Source organism: Platalea leucorodia (genome assembly GCF_965183815.1).
Source record: "Platalea leucorodia genome assembly, chromosome: Z".
NCBI lineage: Eukaryota > Metazoa > Chordata > Aves > Pelecaniformes > Threskiornithidae > Platalea > Platalea leucorodia.
In genome coordinates this window covers 42,429,701-42,443,457 of record NC_138858.1, presented here as the reverse complement: position 1 = coordinate 42,443,457, position 13,757 = coordinate 42,429,701, and the positions used below count along the sequence as shown (strand labels likewise).

Here is a 13,757-nt window from a genome sequence, read left to right as displayed (position 1 = left end):
TATAATGCCAGTCATGGGATTTTAAAAGCCAAAAAATATATAAAAATAATCAAATCTGGGTTTGACTCAGTGCTGTAACAGTGGTAGTTTAAAATCCCACTCCTGACCAGGAATAATGCTGTAATGATTGCAGATTTGCTTAGCTAACCCTGGTAATTCATTATGCCAAATTTTTCCCTGTTTCTCTGACAGTAAATAACATTGCTTGTTTTCTTTCCAATTATTTTAGTTTGGGGAGAAGTATCCGAGAAAATCCTCTAGTGACATGCTTGTAAATGGTGTGCTATCACTATTAAGTAGTTTTCACATAAACAGGACTTTTTTTACACAAAGATTTGATGCCACTGTTTAAAAAAAAAAAAAAAAAACCTTGACATTTTCTTTGCCTGCTTTTCTTGTCAGCAACAATATAAAAATATTTACTTTCTGTCATTGATTGTAACAATCTAAGAGGAACCATCACTGTGAAGTTTTTGTGAGTTCCTGTATATTGTGCTGAAAATAAACATTTTCACTTCTTAATTGTTTTGGGGCAGTCCTGTAAATTTTATTATTATCTGTCATTCATATTCTTGTATACTATTTTCGTGCATTCTGTGCTGCAAATTTTCCATTATTTCCTTTTGCACCAGGATGCTTTTCAACACTTTGCCCCTGCTCATGTCACGCTCCATGCAGTTAAGGAGGACTATAAATGTTCTCATCGTTGCCACTGGCTTAACCAGAAAAATAGTCTGTGGGCAGGCACAAGAAAGTAGCTTTAAGCATTGACCTGGGGAGGGGCAGACTTGAGGAAACTTTGAGATGACCTTGAAAAAGAGAGAGATACCATTTTCATATATATATAGGCAGTTATACAAGTTTTATATGTAAATACAATGCACATAGTGTGTGTGTGTGTATCTATTTGTCTTTATACCTCCAGCTGTAATTTGTTACTAGTCTTTGACTGATGAAGTCTTAGTACAGTGACACCCAGTTACAGAACCACAAAACTGAGTAAGATGCAGACTTACATTTTAGATCCTTCTTTGGGTTTTAATTTTGTTTTCCTACATATTATGGTTTTTGTAGACTCGAGGTGTAAATAATCTGAAATACTGTCTTCTCAACGTGATGCAGATTGCTTCTCCACTGTTTTCTTCTGTATAATTATCATGTGTGATATCAATTGCTACCTACGCTCCCAATAAAGAATTGAAAGAATTAGAAGCTTCAAGTTTTAAAACAGAGCAGATAATACAAGCATGTTCTTCGTATCTCTATGCTAAATTTGCTTTAGGGATTCTGAAGGAATCTGGATTCCCATGTAGGGAAGTATCAGGACCAAAACTGGAATTCACTTTGTGCTCCATTGATTCAGAGGCATTTGGTGGAAATTATTTTCTTACACGTCAGTTAAAATGGAATCTGTAGTGAAAGAGTTAATCGTGTCAAAAAGGCATCTCATAACCATTCTGTGCTTCATAGGTTCATGTTGAACAGATTTTTGTACAACATGTGACGTATCTTGCAGAAAAGCTGGACAGTATTTGCCGAATTACTAAAAAATGTGTGATATGGCACTTTGTTTTACTTTATATGTAAGGGCATAACTCTTGTTTCATAGGTTTCAGAAAAAGAGAAAAACTGTGGTGGTCTTAAGGGTAGTCTAAAGTATTTTTTACTATGTAATAGTTCTATACTGCCTAGGTTTGTAATTTTGTACAGTCTTAAGGGAAGTAATGTTTTCTCCCCACTGGTAGATTGCGGAAGTGTAAAGATCTCACCTCTGATTCTGGTGAACCGGCAGACAGGCAGATACCATTGACCCAGTACAACATCATCCTTTCCACAAAGACCCATGCCTGGGTAGCACGAATTCTTCAGGTTGTGCGGGCCAAGTTCAGCCTGGTGGCTAGGCAGTGGCCTGTGCACGGAGTGCTGCGCTCCTGACCGCAGCGCAGGCTGAGGATCCCCGTGAAGGCTGAGGGTGGAAGCAGGCTTGGTCTCGCTTTTCGGCTTCAGAGCACGTTCTTCTTCATTGTAATAGTAACCACTTTCTCCCCAGAGAAAGTAAAATTAGTTGGTATGTAACATCATGCTTGATTTTCTGGGAATGTGTGTGTAAGGAAGACGTGTTAGAAGTTTGTTTTATGTGTGTGGGAAATGGGACTGAAGGTTTCAAAATGATGCTCGTGGTAAAGGCAAAACCTTTTAGAGGCTTTCAGCTTGCAGTGTGCGCTATCTCAGAAATGCTTAAGGGTCGCTGCTTTAACCTTGCACTGCGCTGCTGTGAAACACACTTCTCTGACAAGACACCTAAAACATTGTGTAAGGGGTGTAAGGCTGCCTTTGTCCTGGGACACGAGAATTATGGTATGAGGCATGAAAGCTTTACAGCAATGATTAAAATAAAACCCAGGCTGAAAGGCTGGAAAGCTCAGCGCTGAGCAGTGCACCCTGGTGCATGCGTTTTGTTTCCTGCAAGGCTAAGTAGCTGGGTGAGCACAGGGTTTATGTGGCTGCGCAACTGTTCATTTTAAATTTCAGCTCCTCCTTTTAAGCAAACACAGGAATAATATAGATAAGCTCTTCTAGTCACAGAGGATGAGCTCACTGAATTGGAGCAAAGGAAAAATCTTGTGTGATGTATCCTGTGTGAAATTTCCAACAAGCAGACCTTAACTTTAAATTGACGAATAGTCAGAAATGTTCATTAATGAACTACTTCTAGTACAAAGTACAAAGACGCGAAGAAATTTAAAGGAAGGAAGGAATGACTGCCCATTAATGAATAGGAGCCAAATTTTAATTAACACTGATATCACATGTTTCTGAGGTTAAAGTTTGCAGGGCTGTAATTGTTGCACTACTTGCTTTATTAAAAAAAAAACAACAAAACACCACACCAAAAAAAACATACCAAAACACAAACGTGTCTATCTGTTGTACACTGCCTACCATAATGTCCTGAAGGTTGGCCGAGGAAGATAAATTTTTTTTCTTACGTCCTGAATTTTTGTGATAAAATGTCTCTTAGTAATTACCTGAAGTTAGATGCTTTGGAAAATTGTATCTTCAAGAATGGAAGATCTTTACATATGCAGTCATATATTATATGTATATTTTGGAGTTTTGTTTTACTCATTAGTTTAGTTGTCAAATCAAAATGCAAGTTTTAATTCAGTGGTACTTCAGTTGCTACTGATGCTACTTTTTGACACTGCACTGGGTCTTCTAGTTACCTTGCAAGCACCACTTGACGCTGTTCAGCCCCGCATGAAAAAAGCGGTCATCATCGTGCAAAAAAAGTCATGTTTGTGTCCAGTGGCTAAAGCATATCCTTCTTATTTCTCTTGCAGGCACAGGAGAGAGTGGCAAAAGCACGTTTATCAAGCAGATGAGAATCATTCATGGATCAGGTTACTCTGATGAAGATAAAAGGGGCTTTACAAAACTGGTGTACCAGAATATATTTACAGCAATGCAGGCCATGATCAGAGCCATGGATACCCTCAAAATCCCATACAAGTATGAACATAACAAGGTGAGATTTTTGTTTATTTGTGCAGCTGAAGGTTTTCCTCTTTTTATTTTAGGAAGTATACTGAAGGTCTCAAAAAAATCATGTCACACACATTATACTGAAAGTTCAGAATAAGGCGGCATCTTCCAGTCTTGCCTTTAGTTCACTGCCATTTTTACTGCTTCGACAACACAAAGGTGCCGCTTTTAACAGGAGAGCTCCTCTTAACAAGATGCCTTGGGGCAGAGGTTTAATGGCAGGCTGCTGTTTGGCTGTGACTTTAGTTACCCCATGTCTTTTCCTCCTCTGGCCAGAGCACAGTTAAGCCATTCTTCTGATCTATAGCAGAACCTTACTGCTTAAGGTTTGCCATGTACATGTGGAAAAAATTCAAATTATTAGAAAAATAGGTAAGGATACCTGTTTGTGCGTGAACATGTTGTGAAATAAAATTTTCGACATGAGACCTTAAAACAGTCAGATTCTTTTGAGATGGATACTGTTACTGAAATTTAAAAGGACAAAATACATTTGAAATCTTCAGAAGGTTCATCTCTGACTAGCCTGACTTCTTTCCCATTTTTTTAATATTTAAATTCTAAAAAAAAGATAAGTAAAATAATCTAAGCATTCATGAAGGAGAATGAAATGTTTAATATTTACTTAAATACCTGGTAAGGCACAGGATTACATGGCTGTATCTCTCACTTCTTGTCACAGGAGCAGTACGACTTTGTTTGATAACAGTTCCTGAGAACTTGTCCTGATTTTCACTGTTGAGCCACTATCAGCAACTTTGTCAGGCAGAAAGTTTAAGATCTCTCACAAGTGGAGGACTCACCTTTCTTTCAATCTTGTGAAAGAGTATTTAATGATGATTTAGTAATCCTGGATGAAAACAATAATTTAGTAATCCTGGATGAAAACAATAATTTAGTAATCCTGGATGAAAATAATATTTTCTCTGATGAATTACTCAGAAGTTCTTTTATTCTATTTTTTTTTTAATATCAGAAACTATCAAAGAGCAGGGACATTTATGATAAAGAAGTAAGCTTCCGTTAACTGGGGAAGGCAGGATGAAATAAACTTGGTTAAGATGAAAATCTTCTGTGTCTATGTATATGAAGTTTAATTATTAGAATTGAACTGCTGTGTGTTTGAAGGCATCTAATTCAGACGTTGGAAAGATAAAGCTTATTACCAGGTTAAAGAAGCTTTGTTTCTCCATTTGCATGTAATGTTGCAATAACCAGAGTCTTGCAGAAGCCTGGGTTTGTGCAGTGGGAAGTCAGGAGGATCCTGTCTGTCAAAATCCATATTGTTAACCTTCTTTAATGGTGGGTGGGGTTTTTTGTGCACATGGAAAAGTTTGAAAAACTTGTCCTAATTGGTAAAAAGAGACTGTTGAACTTCCTAGTCTGACTGCGTGCTGAAGCTGTCTAGTTTCCCCTCATCCCTCACGAATCAAAATCAAATGTGTAGTTAGTATTGAAAAAAAAAATGTTTTTGTATGTGTATTTCAGCCTTTTGGCTCCAAGTTTTTGCTGTGCGCAAAGCATACAGCATACTGACCTCAAAAGTCAGTTGATTGTAAAGCACAATCATTTTTTCTTCAAAATTGGTATTGTCACTTTGCCTTCATATCTGAAAGTCCAAATTGTAAATTAGGAATTTTTTTCCTTGTATTATACTGTGGAGTATATGTTCTGTAGTTATTTTTTAAGTTAGAGTGCTGAATTTATATAGTTTTTTAATATAATTGGAGTGAGTTGGTTAGGTTTGGCATAGCTGTATACACAGAGCCAGAGCTGTTCGCTTTCTCTATATAAAAATAACTTTCCCAAAAGTGGGAGTCTGTCTTTGTGCTCAGCTCCTTCACAAGCATTCCCATCAGTTTCTGATAGTGCTACATGCAGAGTGAAATAGAAGTCACCAACTGACAGGGTCTCAAGGCAATTCCTGTATGAATTCCTTCGGAAATACAAGGGAAACCAAACTTTGGTACAGCACCGTCCCAGAGTAGAGAAGATTGCAGTCTACTACACTTTAAAGCAGTGAACACCAATCAATTGGTTAATCTGCTCCTTTTTTTTTAAAGGCCGTTGAAAACTAACTTATTAGCCTAGCAGTCTAGAAAACACAGGAAGGGCACTTCCTATTAATTTGAATCTCCTATCAGGAAGTCCTATCTCTGGAGAGAATATCTCAAAGTTTGAGTAATAACATATTTTTAGCACAGTTGTTGTTTTGCACAGTAGTTTAGAAAACTGCAGCTCAGGCTGGTATTGATGTGGTTGGGCCTAAAGAAAAGTGACCATTTTTCTGTCAAATTCTTCATGTTCTGTGATAGACTTTGGGGCTATGGTAGAAATACTTTTCTCTTACTGTACCAATTTTCTTACCATTAGCTGGGAATTACTAAAATTGGAGTTTCAAATCTCTGAATGCTGCTGGAATTTGAAGTGTTCTCATATCAAAAAAATTGTTTAAGTAGGTAGTTTGGTCTTTGTGTGGTGTACAACATTACAACAACATTTAGGTTGGATTATTTTAATATAATCAATGTAGCAAGTGACAAGTTTGAAGTTTAGCAAGTTAGTTTTTGTGGAGTTGTGTTGGCTTCATAGTCACCGATATAACTAAAGAGGCAGAGACTGAAATGTGTTGTCCTATATTATAATAAACTGTTTTGAAAGATTTATTACCAGAGTAGTGAAAGTTGATTGAGAAATGTAACTATTAGTGTTTAGAATGTAATATCTCAGAACTGATGGTAGGGCATAATGACATGAGACATTTCTTTTTCGTGTTAAACTTCAGAATATGAGCTCTAATGAGGTTTAAGATAATGGGTGAGGGTGATCTCTTCTTTTAGGAATTTGTCTGTCATAGGAAATGGTGGCTTATGGACTGGTTTTTAGTTTCCTTTTGGGTAAATGTTATTGTGCTTCCGTTACTTATTTTTTAACTAGAAGTTGTGAAGTTTTCATATGGCTCTTGAATTTTAGAGTAAGAGGTATTTTATGAAATATGGGAAAGCCTAAGTTTTTTATAGAAATGTTCATAAGCAATTCTCAAAATGGCCTGTCGTTGCAAAATTTTGTGAGTGTACAGTACTAACTCATGCAACCACAGATATTCAAATGCACATTTTAGAAAAACTAAAATACAGGTTTATGTTTTTTACAATTTGTCTTTTTAGAAAGCTGAAATGTGTATCCATGCTTCCATGATTCCTTTCAAATACTGAAATAAAAAGACCATTCATTTAATCGTCTAAATTCTCACATCCCCAGTGTTCTTCCTAATGGCTTAGAAGGCTTTCCTTCAGATAATGTAGTGTCCATTTCTCCTTTCCTATCCTTTTCATTTTTTTACATGTCTAATATTGCTGAAGATGAGGAGTATACGTGGGTCGCTTCCCCCCCCCCCCGTCATTAAGAAATTCTACCAAATCTATTACTATACTGAACAGTGACTACCACTGTTAGCCTATACTATTCCCATTCACCGTAACTTCAAAAAGACAAGTTGCCTCTCTGCTCTAGCAGACAGTATCAGGAAGGTGTCGCTCCATGGTGATTAACAGGCAGGAAATCTTGCTTGAATCCTATGCCCGTAATTTCCTGTGAGACTTCTTAAATATAACAAGATAACTAATGTGAGTAAGGGTAACAGAACAGGCTACCAGAAAGTTTTTAAAGAGGCTGAAAACATAAAAGCAAGTTTTATTGTAGACCTAGACACTTGCTGTTAAGTGTCTAAGAGTGTTTTCTGCTGAAGTTGTTTCTGTATTTATGCCTATTCCCTTTGGGGAATGTTTTGCAGTAAAAATAAGCAGATATTGGAAATGCTTTCAAAGTCCAAAATCTTACTGGCATTATCTTCAAGTCCACGTTTACCTTGTTAGCAAGTCAGATAAATCCACTGGAGCAAACAAAAACACAGACGGAAGTAGGGCAACAGGAGTAGGTACGAGTCAGATTGTATAAATTTTTATCTCTGGGAAACAGTTGGGGGTGTTAAGTGTTCTAGATCTCTGTGGTGAAATTTGACGTTGAACAAACCGAGCTTGGAGGAAAGGGCCTCCTTCAGACACCTCGCCTGATACACAAAGAGTGTGAAGGACTGAAACCAGAGCACAAACGTGCAAACACTGGGAGGGTTATTGATTGTCAGATGATGTAGAATGTGTGGGTTTTCTGGCTTTTTTTTTGGGGGGGTGGGGGTGTGTGTGTATGTTCTGGGGTTTTGTTGTTTTGTGTTTTTTTAAAAAGCAAGAATGATGTTCTTGGGATGGTGAAATGAAATGCTTGTTGGTTTGGAACAGGGATAATCAAGTGGCTCTTCAAGCAGAAACCCAAACGGTGCCATCTGCACAAGCAGTATTCTGCAGCATCTCAAACCTGGAGCAGAGGGGTTAAAGCTGGTTACAAGAAAAAGAGATTTATACTAATAGTGTTAGTTAGTATTTAATGTATTGTAGTGCTCAGTTAGTATTTAAGTGCTCTCAGATATTCTTCTCCAAGCACTCAAAAACAAAGAAAAGTTAACTAATAAATAGGAGCCTTGCCAGAAGAGTTAAATGCTTCTAATACCGGGAAGCTCCAGATGCATTACTTTGGCAAGAAACAGATTGCTGCAGAGCTGGCCAACATGGAAGAAAGTATAGTTAGATTTAAAATATCATGGTCTTTTAACAACATGTATTCAGATACAGGAACTGAAGATAGCTTTTTTTTTTTTCAGGAGCCATAATGTGAGGTAAAACCCGTCTCCCTGGTAGCTGTGTTTCCTCCTGTGGGAACATTGATCAGTGAGCTGTAGGGGCTCCAGTAGAGCCATGAACAATTTCCTTGTGAGCGCTTCGTAGAGAGTCCTTCATGGGGACTTCGACAATTCTAACTAGATCTCGGCCTCTCCCCAGCTGTCTTTGTTGTCTTTTTATGAGTCTCCTTCTGTCAGTCATTTACTCCTCTCATGCCCTGCCTTTCTCTCTGGCACCTCTCCAGTCTTATGTACATTTGACCTCGGCAGGTCTTTACTTACCTGTGGCCTTAACCATTTTTTCCTACTCTCTGCTGTTTTCTTTCTCCTCCTTTATATTTGAATAAAATTTTTAAAAACCTCCCAAAACCCCATAGCTTTAATAATTTACATCCTGTCCTCTTTCTACCAGTTCACTCATTTGCTTGCTCTCTATTTAGAGCAGAGATCTCTCGTATTTTTCTGAATTGCTCCAATGGATTTGTAAGTTGCTTGTTTCCTCTGTTATATTCTGCTTAACTGTTTCATACTTTACCCCAAAAGAAGCATGAGTTCTAGATATTTTTCCAAGTGTGGGGAAAAAATGATTGTGTATCAGAAGTACGCTAGACAAGCAGGGTTGAATGTTCCCATGAAGAGCTGAGAATATCTTTATTTAAAATAAAGGTACAGATAAATGAACACTTTTCTTTTCCCCAGTAAAATAATAGGTAATTTCACCAATATGAAATGAGGTAACTGTCTTAGCCTGTAGTTCAACATAAATCTGAAAACTAAATTTTAGCTATTCTTTTGGCAGAGCAATAAGTTTTCTTCCTTCCTCTTTTTACATTTCATTTTAAGTGAAGCTTTTTATTTTTTTTTAAATACAACATTTTAAGTGATTAACTGCCCTTTGCTAATGGGAAGTGATAAGTCATATACAAAAACACTCATGTGGGGTGTGATGTCTGTGTTTTATCTTTCCAGTTCCACCATTTTACTGTTTCTGCTAGTGTGGACAATGAATGGGTGGTAGTAATGCTGGCAGGTTCTTGTAGATTTTGTGATCACTCATACACTGGATAAAGGACCATAAATATAAGAAAACAGACCTCTAGCGTTTTTTTGTTTCCTGTCTTTCTGACTGTTTTACTTCAGATATGTTTGTTGCTTAGTTATTTTGCTTGAGAGCATATTGTGTGTCTGAAAGGAAATATTCACTGTCTCTGTCAATGAAAACGTGAAATATGCTCAGGGCAACTTTTGTATGTAATAGGAGTTTGGCGTTTATTTTAAGGTAATAAGATTTCATACTCTTGGAAGGTTCTGGCTTTCTCTATAATTAACAACAGCTATGTAAATATAGGTATTTATACAATATAATTTTATACAGAAAATACATAAACATAATGATATACAAGTATTTCCTAGAGGAAAATATTTAACAGTAATAGCTTCCTAATTATTTCATTCATTTCTACAGAAGAATGCTAAGGTTATCCAGCATTTATTTCTGAAGTAATTTCAGATTGAAATATTTGTCATATTTTCCTCTGAAACTTTATGAAAATATTTCCTTCCTACAGGAAACTTTTCTGGGGAACTCAGATCCAGTTATGTTTCGAGTATAATATGTAGAATGACAAAAAATTCTTGAAATCTCATGTCTTCATTGTTCATTTCTAGTAACACACAAAAGTTGCTTGAAATAAGGTTTACTGCAATGAATTAAGAAATCTTTGGCTAAAATGGACTGTATTTTTCTGCAGGTTTTATCAGTCCCTTGTTTAGTTTGCACTTCTGTGTGATAAAAGTTATAACGTCTGAGATGCAAGAAGGTTTTGTCTTGTAATAAAATTCAACTTTGGCTTAGCAAATAAGCTAATGTTAAGCAAATGATTTGTTTTAAAAAAACAAATCAAAACACACACCCCCCCCCTTTTTTTCTTCCCAAGGATAATTTGTTTTGTATTGTGAGATGTATTGCCTGACAGAGCTATTCACATCATTTCTTTGATTCTATACTTTTTCTGAAAGCTTATTCTGCTCTTTTTTTTTTTCCTCCCTGATTGAAGTAGGCATAGAGTCTGCACATGAAGAGTTGATGACATATTCACGCTTCATCAGTCCAATCACATGCCTACCTGTTTTCAGACTATGGGCCTGTGTAGCTCTACTCTTAGACTTTTTATTCACTTTGGGTGATTACATAGAGGTGAGGCATAAGGCAAGAGTCCAGTGTTTTGCTTCTGGAAGAGGAGGTTGGCAAAGGGAAATCTAAGCGTGACACTAGTCATGTTATGTTTTAATTTTTTTCAAATAGCTTTTATAACAGTGAAACACAAGGCTGTGGTTGCGTGCTTCAGCTTTGGCAAAAAAGTCTACAGATCTTGACTGTAGATTGTTTAATGTTACGGTGGACGTAAGATACTGGGTAGGTAGGAAAGTAATTTATTGTGAGCAAGTCACTTCTGTGAATAGGTTCAAGCATGACAAAAGAGAGCTTAATATTCTGTTGGAGGGGTTGTAACTACCAAGAGTTGCTTTTAATCCTTTCTAATGTTTCTCTGCCTCTCACATGTCTCCCCATTTCCTTAGTCCCTATCATATATAAGAGTTTGTGGGCACTTGGGTGGGGCAAGTGATACTGTGAAAAAGCTGTTACAATTAAGGTTTTTTCTTGTTAATTAAGGTTGTTTCATGATGATGACCTTCCATTTTTTCCTAATGTCACCTAGCAACTAGAGTTAAAATTTGGCTTGTTCTTTAGTTGTTAACCTTCTAAGCCAATTTGTCGATACAGTGTAATAATAGGTTGCATGTACAGGTTTTGCTAGTTTGGAGTGTTACTTGAAAATTTCCAAAATGGAAATTGTGTCCTGAGTCGCTTGTGTTTGGAGGTGCTCTCTATTTTTAGTTTGGTTTTTTTTTGTTTTTTTTTTTGTTTGGTAAACTGTGACCACTGGTTTGAGAACTTAAGCCCTCTGTACATATCGTTGGCTGTACAAGCAGGTAGATGACTGCTCTTGATGTGTGAAGATGTTCTTTGCATCTGGTCTCCATTCTTTATTCAGCTATTTTTTTCACCCATAAACAAATTGCTGCCAATTGTACAGGTTAGATGAAAAGGTAACTGCCTATCACCGGAACAGGAGGAAGCCTTGGGCACACCTGCCTCCCTCCTGGACTCCAGCACAGCTGTATGCTGGGTGGAGAAACAGTGGGGATGTGCCACAGAGGAAAAGCTATTGACATAGTCATTAGGTAAGCCTCATAAATCCTATCGTGGCTTTTGGGGTTAATTATACCACTTCATGGCTATTTTGATATTTGTTTCTGTTTATCCGAAGAATAGAAAAACAGAAGGATGGGATTTAATGTTGAGTCATTATGAGGTCGGTATCTATTTGTAATCTACAGAGATTTTACTCTGCATGTTATAGAAGAAAAAAATAATCTTGATTGTGGAAAGTCTGACTGCAGATGTGTTTTTCTAACTGTACCATTTGTGGGGCTACCTTATGTCATATTGCATTTGTGAAGAGCTTTAGAACAAAGTGGGAATTAGATTTTTCATGTATGCCCTTGTATTAGTGCCTATTTAGTCAATTATGATTATTTTTGAGGTAGCCTAGTAGTTTCTTCTTCACTGCTGGTTCTGCTCAACTTGGTGCTTGGAACTGGAGAAACATGGTAGCACCCATTACTCAAGGCTCCTTCAAGGATCATTTAAAGCAGAAATCTGAGTACAAGACAGACATTCAGTAGTTTTTACACCCACAAGATTCACAAAGTATTGCCTCAGACTACAGTGGCAACTTGCAGTTGTGCGGAAACAGGATTTGTGCCCCAGGTAAGAATTTTAAGAGTTCTTCTGATATAATAGCACTTTTCTGCAGTTTTTATTGTTTCTGAACTGAGTGTAGATGCAAAGGTAGTATCAGTTACCAGTCTACTTTTTCAGTAACTGAAGAGAATATACAGTTTGGATTGAAAGAGGGGGTTTTTGTTGCTTTTGTTTTTAACTGTTTGTTTATTTTTATTAAGGGCACCAATCAAGATGATATTCCTTGAAAACATACATTTCTGTGTCTTAAGCCATAACAGCATATGTACAAATATAGTTTGAGAATAAAACTAAGGCCAGACTAATTCATTGTGTCAGCCTCTGAAAGCTAAACTCATTTCTTAAAGGCACCCATCACAATCAAATAGGAAGAATCTTGTGCAATTTTAAGCTCTTAGAGGGTAGGCTTTTCTTTTTTTTCTTTTAAAATTTTTTTCTTCTTTTTTTTTTTTCTTTTTCTTTTTTTTCTACCCTCACTCATAAACCCATGTAATCAGATAAAATTGTGGTTTCTGGGGCAGAATATTTTTGAGAAACTTTTAGTGTACATTTTTATATGATTCCTTTGACGCTATGCATTTTTTTTTTAAAGCTGCTTTCATTCAGACTCTGGATTGAAAAAGGACTTCTTGAAAGTTGAAGTCTTTTGCAGTAAAGCTTTAATTACTTTTTCTCATAAACCTAGAACTTTATGGGTTTCCTTTAGTTATTTTTCCGCCTTTCTTTTACTTTCTCTGTCACTTAAACTTTTAAATACTGCCCTGACCTTTGAAAAGTTGAAAGAGTAAAAATGAAGGATTGAAAATAAAGCCATTCAAAACAGTGCAAAAACATACCGGATATTATAAATTCTCTTACAGCCCGTGGTCTGCAAATAAAAAGAAGGGCATGGGACAGAATGAAATGCGGTGACATTTTTCAGAAATATTTTACGGATTTTTTAATTTAGATGTGCAGTAACAATTTGGGGAAGAAATTAACTTCAGTACTTATTCTGTTTTTTGAAAAAGCTGGAGTTTTTTCAACCACTTGCCACTTTGTAAGCAGCTTTTGAAAAGTCTTCTGCAGTAAAAGAAGTTAAGTGGTTCTTTGATGATGATGGATGAGCCATCGGTATTGGACTGAGACATGACTAAGACATGAAGAACATTCAATTGGTACATGTATGTACTGTGGTGTATGCAGCATAAAATGGATTTTTATTAAAGAAAGTTGGAGTCACTTGTCTGATTCAAACTTGCTCATAAGGGAAGGTGTTTAAGGATACATATGAGGAAATTGAGGAAGGCATGAATGGACAGATCTTCTCAGAAGTTGCAAAGGAGCCTGCACACTGAGAATAAGTGAGGTATTTCTGCAAGGGAGAAGACAGACCACGTAGGTGGTTTCTAAAGTATGGTCAGGAAGTTTCTAAGGACGCTTTTGCGATTTAGAGGGGCTACGTCTATTTGTGTAGGCTTGTTAGTTTTTAGAAGCGTGTTCTTTTAGAATTCATGTAATGATACTGTGTTGTGTATAGTTAATTTACTGCTTGCAACCCAAGTCTTCCTGCTTTTAGAGAGGAATCTTAACATCTGTTGGCATTTTTCCAAGCTAAGTCTTGGAATTTTTTAGTTTCACCTGTGGGTAGTTCTAGTGCCACTGACTGGC

At 36.8% G+C, this 13,757-nt stretch overlaps 1 protein-coding gene across 1 annotated transcript in view; it reads left to right on the top strand.

The window, feature by feature from the left end:
* Positions 1-13,757, top strand: part of LOC309602781 (guanine nucleotide-binding protein G(q) subunit alpha) — a 136,547-nt gene that overhangs the window by 42,100 nt on the left and 80,690 nt on the right. The window contains exon 2 of the mRNA XM_082336702.1: positions 3,345-3,529. Within this exon, the coding sequence (XP_082192828.1) occupies positions 3,345-3,529 (185 nt within the window). The remainder of the gene's footprint in view (positions 1-3,344; positions 3,530-13,757) is intronic.